At 39.3% G+C, this 26542-nt stretch overlaps 2 protein-coding genes across 4 annotated transcripts; both read left to right on the plus strand.

Moving 5' to 3' along the window:
• The first annotated feature begins 2465 nt into the window (after positions 1-2465).
• LOC114573530 (small integral membrane protein 26) lies at positions 2466-5375 on the plus strand. Its single transcript, XM_028605784.1, has 2 exons — positions 2466-2708; positions 5075-5375. The coding sequence occupies exons 1-2, from the start codon at positions 2585-2587 to the stop codon at positions 5242-5244; spliced, it is 294 nt and encodes a 97-aa protein (XP_028461585.1). The 5' UTR covers positions 2466-2584; the 3' UTR covers positions 5245-5375.
• Positions 5376-7258: 1883 nt separating this feature from the next.
• dtd1 (D-aminoacyl-tRNA deacylase 1) lies at positions 7259-25684 on the plus strand. 3 transcript variants are annotated; one of them, XR_003694710.1, is made up of 6 exons: positions 7259-7386; positions 7840-7930; positions 9001-9236; positions 11224-11321; positions 19333-19540; positions 25545-25684. XR_003694710.1 is itself a non-coding variant. In XM_028603047.1 (6 exons), the coding sequence occupies exons 1-5, from the start codon at positions 7344-7346 to the stop codon at positions 19486-19488; spliced, it is 624 nt and encodes a 207-aa protein (XP_028458848.1). In that variant the 5' UTR covers positions 7259-7343; the 3' UTR covers positions 19489-19497; positions 25545-25684. The 3 variants fall into 3 exon arrangements, 2 of the variants coding, with proteins under 2 accessions (XP_028458848.1, XP_028458862.1); XM_028603047.1 differs by having other exon boundaries at positions 19333-19497; XM_028603061.1 differs by having other exon boundaries at positions 19333-19488.
• Positions 25685-26542: the final 858 nt, after the last annotated feature.

The following is a 26542-nucleotide window of genomic DNA, read 5'->3' on the forward strand; positions in this document are numbered from 1 at the left end:
GTGTCACTGCCCGTTCGTTTCGCCATGACAAAAGGTTTGCATTTGCGTTGCCGTCTCTTATCTCTGCCGTACTGTTGTTAGCTAGCTAACCTTCACGCTGTCACGGCGCGTATGTGCTGGGCGTGATATTAAGAATCCCACTATGGCCACGCCAAGACCCGCCCTTCAATAGCATTCACACACTACAATTGGCCAGGCGTCCATGCACTCGAGGTGAACTCATAGACAGTATATAATGGACCAATAGACCCCGTTGCTCTGGACGGAGACCAGTGAAGGCTATTAGAAGCACTTTTCCGGTGATGGCCAGCTTTACTGCGCAGCCTCCAACTGAGAGAATGTGACGTGAGCAACGTGTCTGAAAGTTGTAAGTCTTCTGGTAGCTGTGCCGAGAGAAATCTCAATCATTCCCAATCTTACAGATACGGAGACTGTAGGTGTATGTAAGGAGATAACATGGGCACAGGCTAATTAGTGATCACTAACATGCTAGTTAACATTAGTAATTAAACCTAAACATCTCATGTAAGTTGAAACTGCCTGCGAGCTTGTCCTGTAGTATACGGTAATTCCTCTACTATGCGACAGTAAGTCACTTGGTTATGACACAATCGTTAGCCTATTTTTACAAAAACGTCTGCTACGGAGCCATAACGTGAGGTACAAGGTAATGGAGCCTTTTATACATTGTCGTGTTTCTTTGGAACTAAACAACGGACAAATAGAGTCTTTAAACGCTTCAGATGTAAAGTTATTCGCAGTCAAGTGACGTAAAAAAAAAATGGCGGTCAGCGGAATGCTAACAGGAGGTGATGGCCAGTTAGCAACAAAATGGCGCCATGATGGCTCGAGTTCTGAAGCGAAGCTTACCCCCTTGGGTGAACTGACTAACCCCAACCAATCGAGCTGCTTCGTAGGGTGGGTCTTGGCGTGGTCATAGTGTGATTCGTAATTTTGCGGGCAGGGCATATACACAAGCACTGTCAATGCTATGATTGGCTGCGTAGCGTAAGTGAACCGTGTCGTATCATTGAATGGACACCTGTCACTCACTGAGTCTATGCGCTGCATAGATGTTCTTGTGCGCTGACAATGTGCGAGCGGTGCGCGATTGCGCAAGCGCGCAGCTTAGAGGGAACATTGCTTGGCATTACAGAGAAAACAAGATTTTGATGATTCTATTGCTAAAGTGCCTTTGACCATTCTATTGCTAAAGTGACTCACTTTGCATTGCCCCAAAATGGCCTAATATGGCTCCCCGTTGAAATAGAAACCAGATTCACATAACACAGATCTTCAGTGTCCCATTCATCCCCAGCATATCCATATCTACCCTGGAATTATGGAGAAAACCCAGCTCCAGAGAAATCAAGGTATATTTGACCATTCCATTGCTAAATTGCCTGCCTTTGCAGTGCCCCAAAAAACCTGATTCACATACTGCAGATATTCAGTGTCCCATTGATGCCCAGCATGTCCTTATCTACCCTGGAATTTTGGAGAAAACAAGATTTTGATGATTCTATTGCTAAAGTGCCTGACTTTGCACTGCCCCCAAAAGGCCAAATATGTCTCCCTGTTGAATTCGAAACCTGATTCACATAATACAGGTCCTCAGCGACCCACTGATGCCCAGCATGACCATATCTACCCTAGAATTATGGAGAAAACCCAGCTCAAGAGAAATCAAGATTTTCTATTGCTAAATTGCCTTTGACCATTCTATTGCTAAAGTGCCTGACTTTGCAGTGCCCCCAAAAGGCCAAATATGCCATTTTGCGATTGTGATGACATTTCGATTGATCAAAGTCCTCTGGGAGACTCGACTTGGACTCTGTTAACTTCTTCTTATACTGCACTGTAAATTTTATTCTCGTCTTTTTTCTGTTTTTAACTGCTCTTTAATGTTTTATGTAAAGAACTTTGCACTGCCCTGTTGCTGAAATGTGCTATACAAATAAAGCTGCCTTGCCATTGCCTTGCCTTATTTTCAGCATTAAATGTAGCGAACCTGTTTTTTAATTTATTTTTAAATGTAGTGATTATACTTTATGCCGCTTGTCAGCATAGATATGGCTGTCAGTTTCCCCTTGACACTCATGGATTAACAGTCAGTATATATTTGTTTCTGTATTTATTGTTCATTTCTTATTCATATTTAGTATGTTTGTTTGTGTAGTTATGTATGCAACAGTCACCAAGCCAAATTCCATGTACTGTGGCAATAAACCCTTTGCTGATTCTGAAACTTCTCTAGAAATGTACATCATTACATGTAATTTATAATTTATGAAGTAATGTAGATATATATCTATCCCAGCAATTTACATCCGCCAAGTCCTTCTACTTTGTCTCATTTTATGTCTGCTATATGATATTTGAAAAAGAATATCAATTGTTCAAGTTTGCAAAGTTTAATTACATATTAACCGGAAGTTGTCTTTTTGTATCAGTTTGTACTTCCGGGTTGACTGTCATGGCAGCGCCCTATGGAATGCACCCATGAATGCACTAGCAAACGATAAGTGAAGCCCTTTCATTAAAAGACCTAACCTAGCTATATTTCGCGGAGCAGAGGGCAGTCATGAATTTTAAAGAGGTGTTGAAGTGGAACACACGACTGTCTGCGGTGTACGCTGTCGGCATCTGGACCATGGTCGGTTCCTACGCCTTCTTCAGATACACAGGGCGCTATAAGGACACGCCGGGTGAGAGGACCAGACACACACACACACACACACACACACACACACACACACACACACACACACACACACACACACACACACACACACACACACACACACACACACACACACACACACACACACACACACACACACACACACACACACACACACACACACACACACACACACACACACACAGCTGCTCCCCACCAGTCAGGCCCAAGCCACTGGGAATAAAACACATTTAAGACGTATTTTATTAAACTACAGTTACAGTGGGGCGGCTCGGTTGGAATCTTAGACGTAGTCATATTTTCAAATCTCCAGTTAGCTTTCAGCACTGACTTAATGTAAGGCCCTATGGAGTCTGGCTTATAGCTTTTTTTAAATTTTAAATTTCGCGATAACGTCCATGATTCTGTTATCACTGGCTCCAGCCCGACACTCGTCAAAAAAAAGACAATTGCCACCGGGCTGAACAACTTTTATTTAAATTTTTAATTTTTATTGAAATCTTAAATCTCAGACTATACTGATACTGCTCTATTCCTTCCTTCTCTTCAATTGTTATTGTATATTTCTTGTAAATTTGTGAATTCTATTATTATCTATTAATATATACTGTATACTTATATATATATATTTTTATATTTATTACTGTTCTTTCAGTTTTTTATTTTTATATGTTAAGTGAGTGTTGTAGCCTACTTAGAGAGCAAAGATTAACCGGAGTCAGATTCCGTGTTTGTTTACGCAAACCTGCCAATAACTCCGATTCTGATTCTGAAACCCTGACCTGCTTGTCTCGGTGATTCCCTTTTGAGTTTGTTCCTATTCAAACTGTAAACAGACCTTTCGAGTCTCTGGGCGACTCATTTTACATACTAACTTTTAGTCTCTTTCTATTATTGTTTGTTACTTTACGCAGCTTTGCTTTATTCTCTTTTCCAGTGCAAGTTAAGTATTGGCTATGTACCTGCAGTTTTAACTGTTGGTTAAAACTACAGATATAATTGTGATTTTTCTGCAAGATATTGCCATTACAATTTAATTTGCGATTGTTATTTTTAAGTTTAGCTAAAGTTCAATATTCACTGTGTAACAGATAAAGCATGTCATGGAGCATTATAACATGAGACCCCATCAAAACTGCTCTATATTCTTCTGCATGGATGAGAACATAGATATTTTGCCATAAATTGCCAGCAATAAGTGTTTTTCTTTTAATAATCATGGACCATTGAATCTGTGATATGTAACATTATTCCAGCATTTATCTTATGAAACAACAGTAGATAAAATTAATAAAAAAAGAGGAATAAAAAATGTTACACCAAACCTTCAACTACATATTGCCCATTCAATTAGTCGTGGTCTTTGCGATTAGCTAATCGCATTCTTTCAAATCTCGATTTTGATTCAAAACGATTAATCGTTCAGCCCTTTTAACTGTTGGCTGTAGAGCAGTTGCATCTAATTGGCTAGTAGCCTATATAGCATTTATTCAAGTAATGCACTCCTCTATTTAGGCCTGCACGATTCGGTGAAAAATATGAAACAAAATTTGTTAGCTTAGAATTGATATCACAATTCTCTGCCATGATTTTTTTCTCACAAAGTGTAATGTTTATTGCACACATGAACCAAAACAAAACAAATTGGCAGTACCAAACATAGATTTTTTTGGCACCTATAGCACATTGTGCATCACCACAAGCCTGTGAACATAGAGGCTTCAATGATTTAAGAAAATAAAGTACATGCTGGCCATTTAAGTACAGTAGGCTACCAAAAGTAGTGACATATAACACACTGAACTAAATATGGCCCTGATACAGGCTCTGTCTGAACTCCTTGAACATGTCTTTATATAATTAAAACATGTCACTTTCAAATGCTTTCATTAAATTAATTGAAGGAGAAAAAAAAAATCAAAGTCATATAAAAATTAAATCGCAAACAGGGGTGAATCGAGGTCGCGATTTTATAACGATTTATCGTGCACGCCTACCTCTACTTGAGTATTTCCATTTCATGCTCTATACTGTGATTCCACTACATTGCAGAGGGAAATATTGTAGCTACTTTTTACCGTGCAACATTTATCTGACAGCTATAGTTACTTTGCAGATTAAGATTTGAATGTGCTTCAGTTACTTGCTTCTTACTTTATTCTTCTTTTTTTTTGTATTTATGTATAGTTGTCAGGTTTGTTAGTCAAGCAGGGAATATTTATTGCAATAAGTAAACCTCTAATTCCTTTTCAATATCAATTACTCACATTTGTTTAGACATTGCTACCTTTTCGCTGTTTTTATACAGTATATTCCCACAGCCCAGTTTACATAGATAACAAATACAAATCCTTTCCTCCTTGAATTTAGTGAAAGAAGAGGTGCCAGAGCCGGAAGATCCAAACAAGGTCGTCTACCTGTCTGATCACTCCAAAACTGTCATCGTCTACAAGAAAGACTTTGTCCCGTACAGCACAAGGATCTACAATTTCATCAAATCCTTCAGCAGTCAACCTGGGAGTGGAGACGGTGACAAATAGCTGCATCAGTGCAAAGGATGGTGGACACTGAACTTGCTAAGTGCAAGTTTTTACAACGCACTATGAATGAATGCTTCTGTGTGAAGGACATTGTCTTTATTTGTAAAATAAATTCCAGTACACTTTTGAGGGAGCTGCCGTTGTTTTTGGATGCTAATAATCAGTCCCCAAATATATTTCATTATGTCAACAGTATTCATTAGGTTATTACTGTTGGATTCATCCATACTATTTCCAAAATACAAAGTTGCCACAACTACTATTGCTGTATAAATAAACCTAATCTCTTCATTATGGAAGAGGCACTATTATGAAAGTGTCCGAAGGTTTTGCAATTTTTATTTTTAAAGATATAAAAGATATTGTCATTATCCCAAGTAGAGACTGAGACTAGGGCTGCACGATATGAGGAAATGATCTAATTGCGATTATTTTGACTGATATTGAGTCACAATATTGGAGGGAATGATCATTTTTGCATCATTATTCTCATTTTCATTGAAAAATATTAAAATCGAAAAAATGAAAATGATTAGAGTGTGATTTTTGCGAGGATCCATACCAAACAAAGATTTAATTCTTTAGTCTGTAGGATAGGATTTGTAGGCCGGGACATCTCTGCAGCACTACAATACTTCATCCAGAATGGTTTGACACATATTTAGCCTTTAACAAAAATGGGGCCCCGCCTTTTCCACAGCAGGCATTTTGACTTGTCCCAGTAGGATAAGCACAGGTGTTACTAATAACATATGCAATGGTTCAGTTCTATTTAAGTGTCCCAATAAGCTATGACTGAGGCAGATTTTTTGGAATTCATCTGTCTTTAATTTTATTATTTACACCGGTGCTTTTCCTACTGTGACATGTCAACATGTCTTCCATAAAAAAGGCATATATATAATGGAAGCACCTTTCAATAATGCTGTCCAACACCACCACAAAGTGCAGCTTCAAAATGTACAACAGAATTAAATCTACAAAGAAATCTCAACAACCCTGGACACTTTAAGGAAGCTACATTATACATGGCTATTACACACATTAATGTATTATACTACATTGTTTTCTGTTTTTCCAATCATCCAGTGTAAGCAATATCCGTTCATGTAATACCTGATACATCAACTTTGCACTACATTGTAATATTGTTGGTGTTCATACTAATTCAAATTTGCATGGCATTTTTGTTTGAAAATGCCATACAGTTAGGCTGTCCATTTAATAATTTAGTTATGAAGGGAAAATAAGCACTCTCATTCCCTAAATGTAATTTACAATCACTCACATTTAGTATTTGCTTACAACTACTAACTTAGTATCCAGAGTCAGTATTCAGATCCCTTACGTGAGTGAAGAAATACCACATTGTAGAAAATACTCCATTACAAGTGAAAGTCCTGCCTTCACATTTTACATGAGTAAATGTGCACAGTTATAAGTTCAATTAACTTAAAGGTGAAAGCAGGCTTATCTGCAATTGAGGAAAATGACCTACTGTTATTACTGCTGGATTAACCTGTAGGCAGCATTGATGTAGCTGCCTGAGGTGGAACTAATCTGACCTAGTTTATATACTGTTGGGTGCTTACATTTACTGTTTGACCCTTGTGTGGTGTTCATATTTTTGTGGTGGACCCACCACAATATTAGGCTTTTAAATCAATACAGCCATAACAATTTATGTAAAAATACTTAATAGATGTTTACTTTAGCTCAATTACCAATGATATATACATCGTATATTATGCGAATATATAGTTGTCAGAGAACTAGTAAAAAGTACATTTCCCTCTGAAATCTAGTGGAGTACAAGTATAAGGCAACAACAAATTTAATCACCCAAGTAAGGTAGAATTACCTCAGAATTGCACACTAATTGAGTAAATACTCTTAGTAACTTTATAACAAATTACAGCCATATGGGTCTCAGCGACTTGCTTGAGCTTGAGCTTTTGTCCCAGCAAACCTCCGGACGAAGGCGAGGATGTGTGCTGCGTGCTTCGGCCGGTAGAGGGCGACAACGTCCGCCCACACCCGTAGGTCTTTGGAAGTTAAGAGAGCGTGTGCACTGCCCCCGCCCCAACACAACCAAAACAATGAAAGCTATCATTCAGAGGGTCACCAAGGCGACTGTGACAGGTAAGCGGCTGTTTTGAACTGAGCGAAGGTGGCACGCTTTGACGCATTTGATAAATGTCGCTAAACTGAGGCTAATAACTTTCTTTTGTTTAAAGTCGCTGACCATGCATGTTAGCTAGCTAACCTAGCTGGGTTAGCATTAGCAGTCCCAGCGAGCGAAACGTATGAGGCTTCAGAGACACAGCCAGTTGTGTCTTTGACCGGAGTCCAGACGGAGAACCGCTGGCAGTTTGTACAAGCTCGGAGGAAACTAGTAAATGTTCTTTAAATTTATAAATGATGAAAGAGTCCTCTGGAAGTCGGTGGCACTGACGGCCGAATGACAGCCCTGACAGCTGGCTTCTTTTATCCACACTGATGTCATTCAGCCTGTCACCTGTCAGTCTTGGCTGCTTGGTCACTGAATGACTACAGTACCTGCTCAGTCATCAACCTTTTCCTATTTTCCTACAGTGGGAGGAGAAGAGATCAGTTCAATAGGACGAGGACTGTGTGTACTGCTGGGAATATCAGTGGAGGATACCCAGAAGGATGCGGACTACCTGTGAGTGTTTGTGGGAGGGACCCTTCACACCAGAAACAGAACCCTGACTGGATTTAAAATCACTGTTTAAACATTTGTGCCAGAAAAACAAATGTATGTGTATGTGATTCTAGCTCGTAACAAGATATATCGGTACAGAAATCCTTAAGATCTGTTGGAGGTGACTGACTTGTGGCTGTCTCCATTCCATTTAGTCCACCAGGCAGCACTGACACGTTTATTTTTCAACTTTAAAATGTCCCTTTAAGTACATATCTTGGGTACAATTCTTAATAGTACATATCTGAATGGCTTTTATTTAAAAACTCTTCCAAGTCTTGGCTATGACCGGGTTTACAATATAGCTAACCATTTAAATGTAGGTTTCTACTATTGGCTACCATTCATTTTTGCACAGTATTAAAGTCTTCTAATAAAGTCTTGAAATGTGTTCAAGTTGTGTAATCCCAACAAACACATCAGCTCTGCACATGAATGGCATTACCATGCAACAATAATTAAACATGAAAAATAATGACAGACTTTATGTTCACACTGATGGATTACAGAATTTACAAGTCAGTTTATTGATTTTCATGACAGATCAGAAATGAATGGAAACCAAATGAGTGTCATGAACAAAAGGTAAAAAAAAAAGAGACTTTATATAGCATGAATTTAAAATGAGCCAATATGGACTGTAAAGTATTCACAATTTGTAGTTTAGGAGCTCAAAACTAACAAACGCAAGCAAGGTTTTAAAAATGATTCCGGCATAAACTGCACAGCATTGTAACTGATCAACAATATAGACAACAAAGTCCTTGTTGTGATGGATTATTTCAAGTTCCAAGTTGTTTTTCATGTCCTGGCATGAAAAGCAGCCACTGCAAGCTTGGAGGATATGAAATCAGTTTACAAACTTGTAGTATACTTTAAAAAAAATGGTCAGTATTAATGGGATAAAAACATGAAAGTGTGGTCCCTTCAAATAAAGCTAATAAGGTATCTGCCAACATTGACCAGATTGATCAGAGTCATTGTCACAGTTACAGTTGTTTCCTCACTCGCTTTTCCTTGTGTGTTTTCAGAGTACGCAAGATCCTGAACCTGCGGCTGTTTGAAGATGAGAACGGCCGGGCGTGGAGCAAAAGTGTCATGGACAGGGACTTTGAGGTGCTGTGTGTGAGCCAGTTCACGCTGCAGTGCATACTGAAAGCCAACAAGCCAGACTTCCACTCAGCCATGCCTGCAGAGTTGGCCCAGCCCTTCTACAATAGCATCCTGGAGAACATGAGGAGTACCTACAAGCCAGAGCTGATTAAGGGTGAGTGGCCTGAACTGATGACTGTTGGACCTTTAGAGGAGAGCTAATAAAACACTCAATTCATGCAAAAATATGCATTAATTAAGTGTTTTATTAGTTTTCAGATTAAGTGAAATCAGTTGAATACTTTTCCCATCGTCCCACTTTTTCCCTTAACATTTAAAGTGCTCATATTATGCTCATTTTCAGGTTCATAATTGTATTTAGAGGTTGTACCAGAATAGGTTTACATGGTTTAATTTTAAAAGAACACCATATATTTGTTGTACTACACATTGCTGCAGTTCCTCTTTTCACCCTGTGTGTAGAGCTCTCTGTTTTAGCTACAGAGTGAGACCTCACACTTCTGTTCCATCTTTGTTGAGAGTCGCGCATGCATAGTAGCTAGGTAAGGACTACTAGCCAGTCAGAAGCAGAGTATGAGGGAGTGCCACGCTAGCAGCTAGGCGAGCATTATAACGTGTGTTACAAAGTGATGCACGTTCATCACAGAAGTAAAGGCTGGACTACGACAGAGCTGTTTGGAGCAGTTTGTGAACAGTGTTTTCTGTTGGAGATGGTAAGTCCCTTTGGGGGGAACTTTGGGCTTTTTAACTTTGTAAACCTATAACATGCACAAAAAAAGATATATATAACGCAATAAAGGAAAGGGGAAAAAGCCCAAAAGCATAATATGAGCACTTTAATGTCATCCCTAGGTCAGATATTGAGTAGCTGATAGCCATTGTTTGTTTTTTGACAGTATGATGGATTTTGTGCAATCGGAGTTGAAAAATAGTTTTAAGGGTCATTGTGAAAAGTGTGGCAATCAGAAGATAGAGGCTAGTTTCAAAAAAGTCCCAGGAGGTTAGAGGACAATATGGCGTATAAAAAAAAAAAACTGGGATCTTGTTTCCGAGCTTATTAATAACAAGTCTTGAGGGTCACCGTTATATCCACTCACTTATACATTTGGATCAGTGCCCTGTTCATCCCCCCTGCTATTTAATTGCCTGTATTACCACATCAGTGTAAGGTTATAGCTCTTTTGGGGGGTGGGAGGTGTGGATTATCGGTGCTGTGACACGCTGGTGGTGACGGTCGCGGTGAATTGGGTCAGCCCACCGGGGAGCAGGTGCGGAGAACACCTTGTCCCAGCAAGGGAGGCATAAGTCTTCCTAATTAGTCCCCCCTCCCCTCCAGAGAGGAAATATGATGATGCAGCGCTTCTTCCACACGGCCCACAACTTCATTGTGCAGATGGTGTCATTAATCTCACGTACCCAGTGGAAGAAAAGGAGAACATTTAAGTTGAGGCTTCCTCTCCTCCTGCAGCCCCTTCGTCTTTTGTCCCCAATGTCTCAAGGTTCCACTTTATCCTACATCCTTATAAAACATCTACTGTCAACGTCAAACCAATTCCACTTGTGTTTACCGCCTATTAATACTAGGATATGATGTCATATGGGATGCACTTGGATACTTAGATTAAGCTACATTTACATGGCTACATTTTGGTTTTAAAATGAATATCTTTTGCTTTGTTTACACCTTGCATTGGCACTGCTCTGGCGTATCAGAGCCCCCAAACCGGAGACATTTGAAAACATTTCTGACCCCGTTTTAGGTTTAGGGTTGTGTTGCAGTCTCAACGGCTGCAAATGGAGACCTTTGGCAACACGGACGCTGATGCCAACGTTTGCCCCTGATTGGGTCATGACGTCTCGTTCTCTGAGACTAAGCCACTGACGGAGTATACATGCTGCCTCCTGTTTACCCTGGCACGCACATGCCCAGTATACGAGAATGTTGATAAGATATGTGGTTTGGGCGTGTTCATTTAAATGCAAATTAGTTCAAATTAGTTAGTACTTCTGCTGTAGGCTAACTGTGGCACTGATGCAATTAGATGAAACTTGCCTTTATCTTACGTCTTTGATTTTTGATTCCCAGGTCTCGTTCTTCATGGCTTGTAACATGTCTCTCTGTTTTCGACTTGTGTGTCCAGATGGGAAATTTGGTGCCTATATGCAGGTCCACATACAAAATGACGGGCCTGTTACCATTGAGCTGATGTCACCTAGTGGCCCCACAGACCCCAAACAGGTACGTTATTGAGCATGAACAGAGTAGTTTGACAAAAAATCTTAACTCAAGGTCCACCTTTTACTGTGGCTTTACTGGATGGCTTTCTCTCTTGAACCACTAGGTGGTGATATTTGCTCTTCTGTTGTGTGCAGTAGCCGTAGACCAGGGATCTTCAACAAGGGATCCGGGAGCCCTAGGAGGTCCTTAGATTCAATGCAGGGGGACCTCCAAATTATTGTTAATTGAGGTCCTAACATGAATCCAACATATTATTAGCAAATATAAATCCCCACTGAGGATAGGCTTACTGGCCTATAGGTAAGGTAGTCACTAAGGTAGCCATCCACAGATACAGTGATACATGTATGTTTTACAATGAAAACATAATTTATAAAATCATGCCAACAATTATAAGGCTATTTTAAAAGCTTAGTATTCTATGCAAAAAAAACTATGTATAAAGGCTTTAGGACGCCCATATGTTATTGTAGGCCCAGTTTAATATGCAACTTCATTTTATACAATATATGAACTGTAGTAGGGGGTCCCTGATCCATCTCTCTTTCAGTTAAGGGGTCCTTGGATTAAAAAACGGTGAAGACACCTGCCTAACCTATTAACAGTTTTTTAATGAGACTAATGATTTGAGTGAGAAACATGGATTGTGAAAAAACAACATTTTGGAATTGTGTCAATCAGATCTGAGCCCAACTGATTTTGTAGGCCAATAGTGATATTGATATTTCATAGTTTATATACCAAATGATTGACTGGCAATTATGAAGTATTATGGTACTTGACCTTAAGTCATTGTAAATGGCTTTATAATGTGTTATGATTATTGTTCTAAACCATTATGAATATTTATGAGTGCTTATAACCATAATTATACATTGCTATGAGCAGATTATAAAACATTATGCATAATAGACAATTGACATCATAGAAAGTGTTACAATAAATCTTACATGTAACACATACAAATATTTAACAGGAATTCCTTAACTTTGGTTATTAAAGAGTTATCTCGAGGCAGGATATTTTACGGTTATAAAATAAACCTAATGTATAACTTATAACGGTAAACAGAAACCTTTACTTAAATGAGTATACATAACAACCACAAACATCAACACATGCATCAAAAAAATGGATGATAAATATAAAAATGCAGCCCTGAAAACAATTATCAGAGCTATCTTAAACATTACACTATGTTGTGTGTGGTGCATTAAAGCATGTATTATGAACATTAAAGCTGCACTAATCAATATTTGTATGTATTAACAATGGGTCAAAAGACTGTGTAATGTGAAAGGTGTCACTCGTTGTGATTAAACCAACGCCGCAGTTTCCTCCACAACTAAAAGAGCATTTAAGCCCTTTATAGCTCAGTGTTTTGGTTTTATGGCCCGCAAACTCCAATCACCATTGTTTACATCTGCAGAAGGCAGCAAAAAAACTCTGATAAGCTCACTGTACACTACCTGCCCAGCGGCAAAAACCACACAGACACAGCTGGTGACTATAGCTGGTGAACATGGTGGAACATTTACCAGAGCCAGATATTATTCTCAGTTTGTGGAGACTGAAACAGAATCAGAAAAGGTACAATAAGTACACTTATGTGGAATTTTCCAAACAAGGAAAATGGCTTTTAAATCACTTTAAAACCAGGAAAAGACAACACCTATGTCATATTACGACGATATCTAGGATATAATATTGATGTATTGCCCAGCCCTAATTGAAGGTAAACTAATACAAGCTAAATACTGATAAAGGATAATACATGTTGGAATCTTGGACAAAAAAGGAACTTTAAAAAAATGTTTAAAGATAATTTTTTGGGCATTTTAGGCCTTTCTATAGGATAGCTGAAGAGATTAAAGGGGAGAGAGAGGGGGGAATAACATGCAGCAAAGGCCCGCAGGTCGGAGTCGAACCTGCGGCTGTTGCGTTGAGGAGTAAACTTCTATATATGGGCGCCTGATGTACCAGGTGAGCTACCCAGGCACCCTGTGCCGATTTAAAAAAAATAAAAAATAAATTGTTTCTTTTCCTCAGAATCAATACTTTTTATTTATCGTTTTACCAATGATTCACCCACATATTTTCTGTTTATGTGGTACCGCCGACTGCGACTACATCTTACCCGTTTCAAAGCAAGCAAAACAGAAAATGCTGAAAATCCATGTTATGTTCCTCTTTACAAATGAAATAAATGTCAGACTGACTGACTGACACGTGATGTGCATTCTTTTTAGAACAATTAGGTTTTACAAATGTCTCATGATATTGTCTCTAGAAGTGTATTCTACAACTTTTGTTTTAGTTAAAGAAGGAAATGAAAATCGCAATACTCAATTGCAATAAATGAAAATAGAATTAGAGATCGAATTGGTACCAGTGTATCATGAACGAGTAGAATCGGGACAAAAGCATATCACCCCAGCCCTAATGCCTCAAGATGTGTTTCCATTGTCAGTGTCATTTCCATGTTTCCCTTTGACATTTCTATGGGAGCACCCGTGCAATGCATTCTGGGAGCGTCGCAGGAACTTTTTGCGTTGAGTCGCCCGCTCCTCATTTGCATAAAGTTGAATCCAGGCAACTTCATGCAAATGAGGAGAGATGCTAGCTTGTTTACTTTAGAAAGTTCATGATTTAAGCAACATTTTGCCAGTGTTACTTTGCCTAAAGTGGTGGAGGTGCTGATATTGCCATCCCTAGAGCCATGCGCCTACCATGTTTAAAAAGTATTATTCTGGGCGCCCAGGTAGCTCAGTTGGTAGAGCGGGCCCGTATATAGAGGTTTACTCCTTGACGCAGCGGCCACAGGTTCGACTGCATGTCATTCCCCCTCTCTCTCCCCTTTCATGTCTTCAGCTTTCCTGTCAAAAATAAAGGCCGAAAAATGCCCAAAAAATTATCACTACCTATACTTAAACATTAAACTTTAGATTTACACAATATTGTTCTTTCTCTAATGGCACCGCGCCACTAGTTTAGGACCCACTGGATTAATCAATGATGTAAATGTGTTTTTGGTAAACCATTTGTTTTAGTATAGTTTTGCAAGTATGTTATGTGTTTATTGTTTTATGAATAAAACCAAAATAAAATAATGGTTAGTTTCACCTCTAAAAATCCTTTAAAAAAAAAAAAAAAAGAAAACCATTTGTATACACCCCACTCAGCCTCCTATTCCAGAAGAAGTTCATATATCCGTCCTGAATCGATTCTGGTCACATCCGTGGATTCCGGCCAACGTCCTTATGCTTTGGCTGCTCTCCCCTTGGTGGGCTTGGCTCGCTGGCCCAAAAGGGAGGGATATTAAGCAGTCCTCAGAATTTTAATCTCTTCGGGATGTTTTGCTGTGGGGGCCGATGAGCCGAGGCCAAGGCTGAACATGAGGGATAAAAGGCCAGCCAATAGGCTAAGCTTGGCACGGGGGAGAAATGAAGCAATGGCCAACAGACACTGTTCCTTTCTTTCCATGAATTGGGGATTTAGTCCACTGCAGGTCAAATGGGGAGCAAACAATAATGTTATCCAGAGCAATGGAAATCATCCTGTTTGGATGTTCACTTTGGGACCATGAGCAACTGGGGTCGTCGCAGAGGGCTCCCTTTCTGGAGTTTTTCTCTTTGTTTATCTGACTGTTTGTGCATTTTGTTTTGGTCTCTAGTCTGGGATGAAACCCAACATACACAGACATGATGTAATGTTTGATCACGTTATGTCAGGTTTTTAAAGTGCTCATATTATGCTTTTTGGCGTTTTCCCTTTCCTTTATTGCGTTATATATCTTTTTTTGTGCACGTTATAGGTTACTAAGTGAAAAAGCCCAAAGTCCCCCCCAAAGGGCCTTCCCATCTCCAACAGAAAACACTGTTCACAAACTGCTCCAAGCAGCTCTATTGTAGTCCAGCCTTTACTTCAGAGACAAACGTGGTCACTTTGGAACACACGTTATAATGCTCACCTAGCTGCTAGCATGGCACGCCCTCATACTCTGCTTCTGACTGGCTAGTAGTCCTTACCTAGGTACTGCACATGTGCGATGCTCAACAAAGATGGAACAGAAGTGTGATGCCTCACTCTGTAGCTAAAACGGAGAGCTATGTAAACCTATTCTGGTACAACCTACAATTATGAACCAAACAATTTGCATAATATGAGCACTTCAATATTGAGATGGCATTCCGGAGTTGGGGTTTAAATTAAGTTTTAAAGGTTCCATGGCATGAAAATTTCACTTTATGAGGTTTTTTAACATTAATATGAGTTCCCCCAGCCTGCCTATGGCCCCCCAGTGGCTAGAAATGGTGATAGGTGTAAAACGAGCCCTGGGTATCCTGCTCCTCCTCAATAGCTACATACACAGATATGGCACATATGAAGGAAACATCATTGTGGGACTGGCTCTAGTGGCTGTAATTCTGCACCAAGGCTGAATTTCGGGAAAGAGACTTCAGATACAGTATTAGGGGACCACTAAGGCCCATATAAAAGAGACTTCAGATACAGTATTAGGGGACCACTAAGGCCCATATAAAAGAGACTTCAGATACAGTATTAGGGGACCACTAAGGTCTATATAAAAGAGACTCAGATACAGTATTAGGGGACCACTAAGGTCTATATAAAAGAGACTTCAGATACAGTATTAGGGGACCACTAAGGCCTATATAAAAGAGACTTCAGATACAGTATAAGGGGACCACTAAGGTCTATATAAAAGAGACTTCAGATACAGTATAAGGGGACCACTAAGGTCTATATAAAAGAGACTTCAGATACAGTATAAGGGGACCACTAAAGTCTATATAAAAGAGACTTCAGATACAGTATAAGGGGACCACTAAGGTCTATATAAAAGAGACTTCAGATACAGTATAAGGGGACCACTAAGGTCTATATAAAAGATACTTCAGATACAGTATTAGGGGACCACTAAGGCCTATATAAAAGCATCCAAAAAGCAGCATGCCATGGGACCTTTAACATTAGAGTAAAATGTTGATTGCTTTATGGCAAAAAGAGGAACACGTATAATTAGCACCATTCACCAGCCAAATGTTGGTAATATGCAAGTGGCTGGTAGATTTGCTTCACGCACCAGCTCAAAAAACAATGGTAATCTAGTTAGTGGCTGGTAAAATGTGAACATTCACTAGGTTGTGGGTCGATTTTGAACCCTGCGTATGTTTATTCCCAGTGTTAAATCATCAACAAAGGCAGTAGGCCTGGTTTTATACTACAGCATGTTTATGGGTTCAAATGGGTATAACACAGATTTTTGGTGTCCTCTTTGAATAATCTAACGTCTTACGCAATGCTTTGTATTTTAAGATGACATTTAGTTCATAAATATTTCCCCCGGCAGCATTAAAGTTTTAGCATGTGTGTTTACAGGCCCTTTTCAGATGGTGGGTAGCATACCTCCTTCATCATTACTGTTGTGGTGTTTTATGGACCGTGAAGAATACAATGAGGAAAGGAGTTTGTTTGGAGTAGTGACTAGTCGTGCTGAGTGGCACTGGGAAGGGTTGTTTCGGAGTGTGTGAGAGGCAGCGCATGCTGTCACAACGTTGGGGTGATCGTATGACAACCCAGAATATCTCTAAATGAGGAGCGAATAGAAGTGGTTGTGCATCCAAAAAGGCGAGTCCGATGTGCAAGTGCTGCTTTGTGGCGCTGACATGTTTCTCCTTCTTTGTTTAATCAGTTTAACTAATTCATGCATGTTGGGAGCTAATGGTGAATACTGAACATACTGCAAAGGTCATGATCTGCAAGTCATGATGCAGCATGTTCATGGTGTGTGCCTTAGCCCCACTGAACCACAAGGAACCCCAGACTGATAAGGTTTCAGTTACTGTTCAGCCAAAGGAGATTTATTTTTAATGTTTTTAGAACTTTTCTTATCTTAAAGAGAAACCAAAGATTTACACACGACAAATGTGGTTGTCCCACACATTTATTTTATATTTAAAACCCTTTAAGACAATATTTTCCATAAAATATTCATAACTAAATGAGCAACAAAAATGGGCGTGGGGAGGTGGGCAGTAGCTCAGTCCACGGGGACTTGGCTTAAAGACCGTACAGAGCGTGCACTGTTAGCTGGAGAAGTGCTAGTTCGCCTCCTGGGCACTGCTGAGGTGCCCTTGAGCAAGGGACTAAACCCCTAACAGCGTGGAGCGCCGACTACATGGCAACCTCTTTACTCTGGGTTTCCACAGTCAGCCGAAGTAACGGCATAGCGGAGCGATTCAACTCATTCCCTATGACGGCGGGGAATGTGGCCGGATGTTCACCGCTCTCCCAAAGTTGACAATGAGAGGGCAGACTCGCGAATGTGCCACCGCTATATTTAAAATTATGAGCAAATGAAAAGAATGTGAATTTCATATAGCCTACTTCATCATACGTGGTATACATATATATATATATATATATATATATATATATATATATATATATATATATATATATATATATATATATATATAAACCAAAGATTTACACACAACAAATGTGGTTGTCCCACACATTTATTTTATATTTAAAACCTTTTAAGACAATATTTTCCATAAAATATTCATGACTAAATGAGCAACAAAAATGGGCGTGGGGAGGTGGGTAGTAGCTCAGTCCATATATATATATATATATATATATATATATATATATATATATATATATATTAGCATTGTAGCAATGATGACTAGCTGGTTGCTAGCAATACTTGCAAAGTGTGTGACCTTAGTAGAAAACTTACCGAATAGTTTGTGTTAGGCCGGATAGAAACTGACTTTCTTGAAGTCTTTGCACTGGCTTCCTCTCCCTCAAAGAACTGATTTCAAAATACTTGCGTTGGTTTATAAAGCACTGAATGGTTTAGGGCCAAAATACCTTTCTGATCTGCTGCTACACTATGAACCATCCAGAGCTCTCAGGTGGCCTGGGTCAGGTCTGCTCTCTGTCCCCAGGGTCAGAACTAAACAGGGGGAAGGAGCGGTCAGTTTTTATGCTCCACATATCTGGACCAAACTCACAGAAAACTGCAGGTCCGCTGAATAATTGTAATAATTGTTCATTTCTTATACTGCAGTGTAACTTTTATTGTCGTATTTTATCTGTTTTAAAATGTTTTAATTGTTTTTAACTGCTCTTTAATGTTTTATGTTAAGAACTTTGAATTGTCCTGTTGCTAAAATGTGCTGTACAAATAAAGCTGCCGTGCCTTATATTTCCTTGCCTACACAGTCGGCATCATGTTGTGGTGACACAATTTCCCTTGGAATCCGCTACACGTAACAGATGCAGCAGAGTTGCAGTTGAAAAAAAAGCTGCCCGTGGAAAGCCAGCGTTACTCTGACATCTCTCCATTAGATGCATGTGTATAGGTCCTGTTTGTGCATGGGTGTGTATTTTGGGTCTACATGAGTAATGCAACAGCAACAAAGCGTAAAAAAAATGAATTTCCCCGTTGAGGGATTATTAAAGTGCTTATTTCTTCTCCTTCTCAGTGGAAGTTAAAGTTTGGAAGTAAAAATATTCCTAGGTGTTATTTATTAAGCGCTCAACTATCTCGGAACCCATCAGCTGACGTTGATTTAGCTTCTTGGGGTATTGTCCAATATTTCTGCGGTTCCGGTGTAGCCAGCGGATATTTCCATGATAAGAATTCCTCTTCCGTGCGCCGCTCATTGTTTACAATGATTAGCAACTTAAGACGCGAGAATGGAGTTGGATTTGAGAGATGACATCTATGACCGGATTGTTTCTCTGCATATGAATGCAGATATATAAAAATTTGAAAAAGCTAAATCGTCGTCGGACAGGACAAAAAGAGTTATGTTTTTTTATTTGGCAGTTGAGTTCAAATATCAACAGTCTTTGCTGTAGCATTGCTTACTGTACCTTTAAGGGCACATGAATTGAACTGTAAGATAAAGATTTTTTTTTTTTTTTTTTTTTGATGAACTAAGCTTTCCGGTTTCTTGTGTTTCCTCAGCTGTCCAAGCAGGAGAAGCAGCAGCAGAGGAAAGAGAAGACGCGCTCCAAGGGCCCCTCTGAGTCGAGCAGGGAAAAAGTCGCTTCACGTTCCCGACAGGACCCCAATGCCAGCAGTGGAGCTGACGGTGATGTGTCATCAGAGAGGGAGACCTAGGTCAGCAGGGTGAGGGAGCCTCGGAGACGTACACAAAAACAATCACACAAATGTACGCAGTCACATATAGTACAATGTTCTTACACACACACCAGGTGTCTGCAGGTCATTAAAACAACACGTCTTATATATAACCCTTTTATAGATATGGTCGGCCAGTGCCTACATTGGTATGTTTGTGTTATTGTGATGTCATTTTTTTGGAGTATCTTCAAATGCTTCTTATCCCTGACATCAGTACAACCTACGCTCAAAAGGTTATGTAAGTCAATCATCCATAAAAATGAATAAGTGTTAAAATTGTGTCATAAAAAATAAGAATTTGACGTGTGTGCATCATTTTTTCACAAAACCTATTGATCCCAAAAAAATTCTAAATGTAGAAATATTCCTTAACTCTCCATAAGTTATTTGAAGATTTTGAGATATACAAATTTTTATGAGCAGTGTGTTTTGATAGTTTCATCTGCAATAAAAAATGGTCTCCAAGCTGTTGTACATGTAAAGAGTTATGTATGTAAAAGTCATATTGAATAGAAAAAGTAGTCTGTATTAGCTCAACTCAACAGCAGATACCACAGAAACCTTGACAGACCTGAACACACAAGAAACCAGACTGATCTCATAAAGTGGCTTATGTATGACACGCCAATTCGTATGCCATTTTGGCGTGTTATCAAGACGCATAATCGCTTTTTTAGCATGTTTATCAACGCAATTCGCCCGCCGTTGACCTACATTACGAATACATTTTCGCCGTAGCGAGTAGTATAAAGGGAGGTAGGTCCGTGTAAGGAAGTTGGTTGAGGTGGCAGATGGGTAAAACCCAGGACTTTCACCCAGGAGAGCCTGGATTGCGTCCAGCATGTGGCGATTTTCAGCCGTTCCCCAATGTTTCTTTCCTAAACCCAACCGTTTATTGTTTTCCTAAGCGTGTTTTTGTCGTTATTTTCCGCTTTTTTTGTGTTACTAAAGCCTTTCCCTGTGTTCTTTTCCTAAACCCAACCTTTTTTTTATTTTGTTATTTTTAACACGCGTGACGTTCTCGCGATATTATGTCACGTTCTCGCGATAACACGCAACGTGGCGACGCCACATGGTGGGTATGTTAACATCTGCTGTATACAGCGTAGACCTACACGTGGATAGCTGAAAATGCGTACAGATAACACGCCATTTGGCTTTTGGAAAGTGGTGTGTACGTTTACGCAAAGTCATGATGCCATTCTGCAAGAAACAATATGCAGAAAATGTACAGCTGTGCCTTTTTTTGCAAGAGATTGCACAGTTGGTGTTTTTTTTCCTCTCTCTGTTAGCAGATATCATTTTCCAAGGGACGTTAAGCTCGGGAATTTGGCACAATTTCGTACCTTTTCTAATAATTATTATTTTTTTTTTTTTAGGTCTTATTGCATGTTTTGGTTAAAAGTATGCCCATTTAATTGAATTGTAACCATGTACTGCATTACAGGGAAACTTTGTTTTCTTTTCAACCTGGACCCTATGTTCCTATGTTTTTGTGTCTAAGTGACTGATGGGAACAACAATCTTTGACATTGGTCCAGTATTAAGCGAGATTGCTGCAGTTGGCAGCGGTGAAACAAGCTAATAGGTACTGTAAGTTAATAGGGCAATTGTCCAGTTTGTAAATGAATGTTCACAAAAGTGTCTGACAACATTATGGAAAGGATTTCTAAGGAGGTTGACCTTTCTGTTAAAGAATAAGATCCTTTTTTTAATAAAAACATCCGCAAAATTGCGTTCGCTTACGCCACCAGACTTCATGTCAAATAAACCGTCATTTTAGCATCGTAAGATACACTTCGACTGAAACAAAATAAAACTATTAAAGCCGTTTTGGGTCGTCTTTCCACTTTTCCAACCATCACAACTCTAGTTTTGGTTGAAATAAACACACAGTTTACAGATTACATGTGAAAATATGTTTGCTCTATACACGCTAAAAGTATTGCTTTTTTAAATGGAGTCTGGTGGGTTTAGCGATAGACCTTAGAACAGTTTCTGGTTAAACAGAAAGGTCTCAACAAGGTTTTAAAGGTCCATCTCTGAAGGGATCCTTTCCATAATGTTGTCAGACACTTAGAATATTAATAATAATTAATAATAATAATAAAACAAGCACTTTTGTGAAGGTAAATACCAGCTGGACATTTGCCTTATTAACTTACATTGTAGCTTGTTTTGCCGCTGCCGACTCCAGCGATCTTACTTAATACTCGACCAGTGTCAAAGAATGTTGTTCCCATCAGTCACTTAAATAGGGTCAAGGTTGAAAAAGAAAACGTAGTTACCCTTTAAGCTGCACTCTTCCATCACATGTACAGATTTTGCCATTTGCCAGTATCCCATTAAATAGTAATTAAATGGCAACCCCCTGCATGCATAGTGTATTCTCAAGCTTGTACCTTTCCCATTAGTTGACTGGCTAGCTGGCTAACTCCCCACATGACACATTTCACACTGTTTTACTGCATTATACTGTATGTATTTGACAAATTCATGGATTTATTTGGCAAATGAATAGATTATGTCTTATGCTTATGATATGGTATAAGTTTTGTTTACATCTGCATATTACATGGTAAATACAGCCAGAGCAAAACAAAAATATATTTCCATTTTATTCCCGTTATTTCCCGTTAATAACCATGAAACATTTCCACCTTGAATATTCCTGTAATTTTGCAACCCTACTCCCATGTATTCTGTTAGTGTACAATAAGGCAGCTTTATATGTGCAGTGAGAGGAGAAAAGCAGTATGGTTCATATTCACCTCAGCATCTCTGTTTTTTCCACGTCTCCTCTTCCTGTCTGTGCCTGCTCTCTTTGATATTGTTGACATCGAAGTGAAACTCAGTAACGCTCACGAGAGACAGACCTGTTTGTTTCTCATTCTGTAGCTCATACTGCCGGGGGATGAGGAGGGGTTGGGGTTGCTCTTATTTGCCTTCAGTATTTGTTTACTAGTGCAAAAAAAGTTCTGGGAGAATGGAGACGTGGAGGCATTGAGTCAGCTCCCTCCGTGTTCCTTCTGCCGTCCCTGCTGAGGCTGCTGCTGAGGCTGCTGCTGGCTCCTGTGGCACAGCTCCTCTCCCTGTGTGAACTCTCTGGCAGGCACACTCATTATCAGGATACGCTGTTAAACTGCCACTTTAACAGCAGCCATACTGCCCGTTTCTCTGTGCACACGCACTGTCCGACACCAGTATGAACATTGAAAAGTCACCATTGCATTTTAGGGCTGCACGATATGTGGAAAATATGCAATAACGATATTAAGTGCGATAAATAAACAGATGTTAAAGTGTACTCAGCTCTGCGTTTCTGCTGCTTTCAGGGTTCTGCTGAAATACAGCAAATTGCTTGATTAATTTAAAACGTTTAAAAACTTTGATGACGATCAAAAAACGATATATTGTGCTACACTAGTTGTATTATTTTTGTCTTGTTTGGTACAGTTTTGTCTGTTCTCTACACACACACACACACACACACACACACACACCTGTAGTCCCATCTCAGACTCTTGTACTGCAGGGGGCCCATGCACTGTAATCCCCAAGTGCATGTTGGGTAAGACATAGAGGCTTCAGCACCTCGTTACATAAGACCTTTTTATCTGACAGAGAGCCAGATCGAGGGAGATCGGAGAAAGGGAGGGGGGAGTCTGAGAAGTCAAGAGAGTTATTTGGATTTTCATGTCAGCAGGGGAGTGCACACACAGCACTTTTGGAAATGTGTGCGCTATGCTGGAAGGAGAGGTGGGAGAGGGACATTTGGATATAAGAGAGTTGTCAGACAAGGGGCTTGCATGGCTCTGCGGCTGCATATTTTAAAGAGAGAATTGGTGTTCCCGAGGTTTGCTTTGCATGACTTAAACATGAGCAGTGTGCTCTTTCCCCCGAATGAGTAATTTGTGACAGTCCTCCACTATCGTCTCTGGTCTTCCTTCCTTCCTGGCTGCAATGTTCTGATGTTGATATAAACGGCTTACAGGAAGGTTTCTGCTGCCCAGCAGGCTGCTGTGAACAATTTCTGGCCCACATTGTCAAATGCTTTTTCCAATTCTTTGGAAATCAACTATTAAAGACCTGTCAGAGATATATTTAGAGAGTACATGTAACTTCCATTTTAACATTTTTATATGGCTGCTCAAGGTTGTGCCTTTTTCTATTTAATAAACCCCACAGTAGCATTGTTTGTTTGTTAAAATATGCTGACAAAAAATAGAAAGCAGATTTCCCATTGGACCACTTCATATCACGGAATTTGTATCTGGATGAGGGCAATTTTTCTTTAAAGCTGCACTGTTCAATATTTTTAGTATGTAAGCGTCTTTCAGCCAGTTGTTTGGGTTTAATACAACTCACAGAAACAGAAATGAAAGGAGAGTGATTACTGGGTTTGCATTCCTAAGGGGTCCAAAATTATGCTCCAAATGAGTGCTTATGTTGCTCCTTATCTGCTGGATGTGTAAATAGGTGTGCTACTGCAACTGTTTGCTAACATGTTCGTCATAACAAGGTTATACGATGTTGATGTTGATGTTTTGAGCTTGTTGAGCTGCCCTCAAATGGCCAAAAAAATCAATGAATGCAGACTGACAAAAAAATTTTGGGGGTAATGTTTAGCTCCTTTTTATTTATTTACTTAGTTTGGTATGACCGGTAGCTCATGGTGGCTAATGTTAGCAAGCTTTAGCCTAACGTTAGCCTTCCTCTCTTTGTTTACGGTCTTAACACCCTGCTTGCCTGCACTTGCGGTCAGCGGAGCTGTGTTGATAGACCTCGGCAGTGCTGTAGTATTCGGTCTCGTCACAAAATCGACCGCAACATTTGCCACATGCTGCGGTACCGCTTGGGTGAGAGAGAGGTTACGTTAGAGACGCAAAGAGAGGGAAAAAAATAAAAATAAATCCATATAGGCTGATAAATATATAAATCTTAAAAACAAATAGTGCTTGTGTGAGTGTCATGAACTCATCTGTCTCTGGCTCCCGCATCACTCAATATTTCCCACACTGGCTGTTAGATAGTTAGATACCCCCTTTCCACGGAAGTCTAATTACATAGATGTTGCTATTTCAGTGTAAACACAAAAAGAATTTGACAATAATAATACTTTGTTACATTTCTTCAATATTAGCTACGCTGTTTTACAAGTTGTCATATAAAAGGACCAATGAAATTCTATTCCAATGTCTTGTGGCTGGCGCAGGACCAAACATTTATACATTTACATTTGCATTTTAGTGTTTTATTTAATTCATTAATTTTATTTTGATTGTCACCACCAGTGTTAGTGTCACAAATACATTTGATTAAGCTATCAAGCTTAAGTTTCATTATTTTAATTTGCTATGGGAACTGAAGTTATGTTGGGGCAGAGACAGGACAACTAGGTGACATTCACAGGTGTACAGACTTGAGCAGGTGAAGTAAAACATGCACTGGAGCCCCCGCACAAAGGAAGCAGAGTTCGAGGGCGTGACAAAAAGCAACATGGCATCTTGACTTTGCCTAAACATACACAGCACTTTCCTAAAGACAAATGGCGTGTTATCTGTACGCATTTTTAGCTTTCCACGTGCATGTCTACACTGTATACAGCGGATGTAAACATACACACCACGTGGCATCGCCACATTGCGTGTTATTGCGTGCTGTGCTATCACGAGAACATCACACGCGTGTAAAAAATAAATAACGGTTGGGTTTAGGAAAAGAACATTGGGAAAGGCATTAGTAACAAAAAAACACGACAAAAATACGAGAGTGACCAACATCACACGCTTGGGAAAACAATAAATGGTTGGGTTTAGGAAAGAAACTGGGGAAGGCTTAAAAAAAAACTGTGGATAAACAGTTATAGCACCTAGCACCGAGACTACCTCATAATCAAAAAAGTCATTAAAATCTCACTTTTTGCAATATGGGGAACTTTAATACTTTACCCAAGTGATTATTAATGAATGATAGTACAAATGAGAAGAGCCTGAGATCAAAACTATTGTGTTCTGTTTTCTCTTGTGCAGATGTCAAACCGGGGACATAACGGTGAGCCCAGTTTCCACAGGAAGGCCTTAATCCTCAGTGACTCTTACAGCTGACCGTGGACTGTGCTCCTTCCTTTTGGAAATCAGCAGGATTCTCTTGGCCTGTCGCAGAGCATCACCCCCCCCCCCCCTTGCCAGTGTCCTTGGCTTCTCTCCTCCAGATTTATAGTAGATCCTGACATAGGATTAGCTCGGTGTAAAGTAAAGAAGCAAAGTCTAACCACAACACTACCCAGTTTTCTTAGATTGATGAAGGGAGTTTGAGGGTGCACAGGAAGGAAACAGCCATCGGCAGCACCATACTGTTTTTTTCTTTTTTCCTACTGCCTATCTTTTCATGTTTCTACCTCCATCTGGCTTTGTTTCTGTCCATCTTTTCATTTCAGATTCTCCCTGCCTGCTATATATATATATATATATATATATATATATATATATATATATATATATATATATATATATATATATATATATGTGTGTGTGTGTATATGTATATGTGTATATGTGTATATATATATATATATATATATATATATATATATATATATATATATATATATATATATATATATATATATATATATATATATATATATATATATATATATATATATATATATATATATATATATATATATATATATATATATATATATATACATACATACAGTGAGGTAAAATATATGTATTTACAACACCTGAGGAAACTATTTTGAACACCCAATTTTCTCCCACTTGGAAATCATGGAGGGGTCTGAAATTGTCATCGTAGGTGCATGTCCACTGTGAGAGACATAATCTAAAAAAAAATTATTTTTTATGATACAGCTGCAAATAAGTATTTGAACACCTGTCTATCAGCTAGAATTCTGACCCTCAAAGACCTGTTAGCCTGTCTGCCTTTAAAATGTCCACCTCCACTCCATTTATTATCCTAAATTAGATGCACCTGTTTGAGGTCGTTAGCTGCATAAAGA

The sequence above is a fragment of the Perca flavescens genome, chromosome 2 (assembly GCF_004354835.1).
Source record: "Perca flavescens isolate YP-PL-M2 chromosome 2, PFLA_1.0, whole genome shotgun sequence".
Classification (NCBI taxonomy): domain Eukaryota; kingdom Metazoa; phylum Chordata; class Actinopteri; order Perciformes; family Percidae; genus Perca; species Perca flavescens.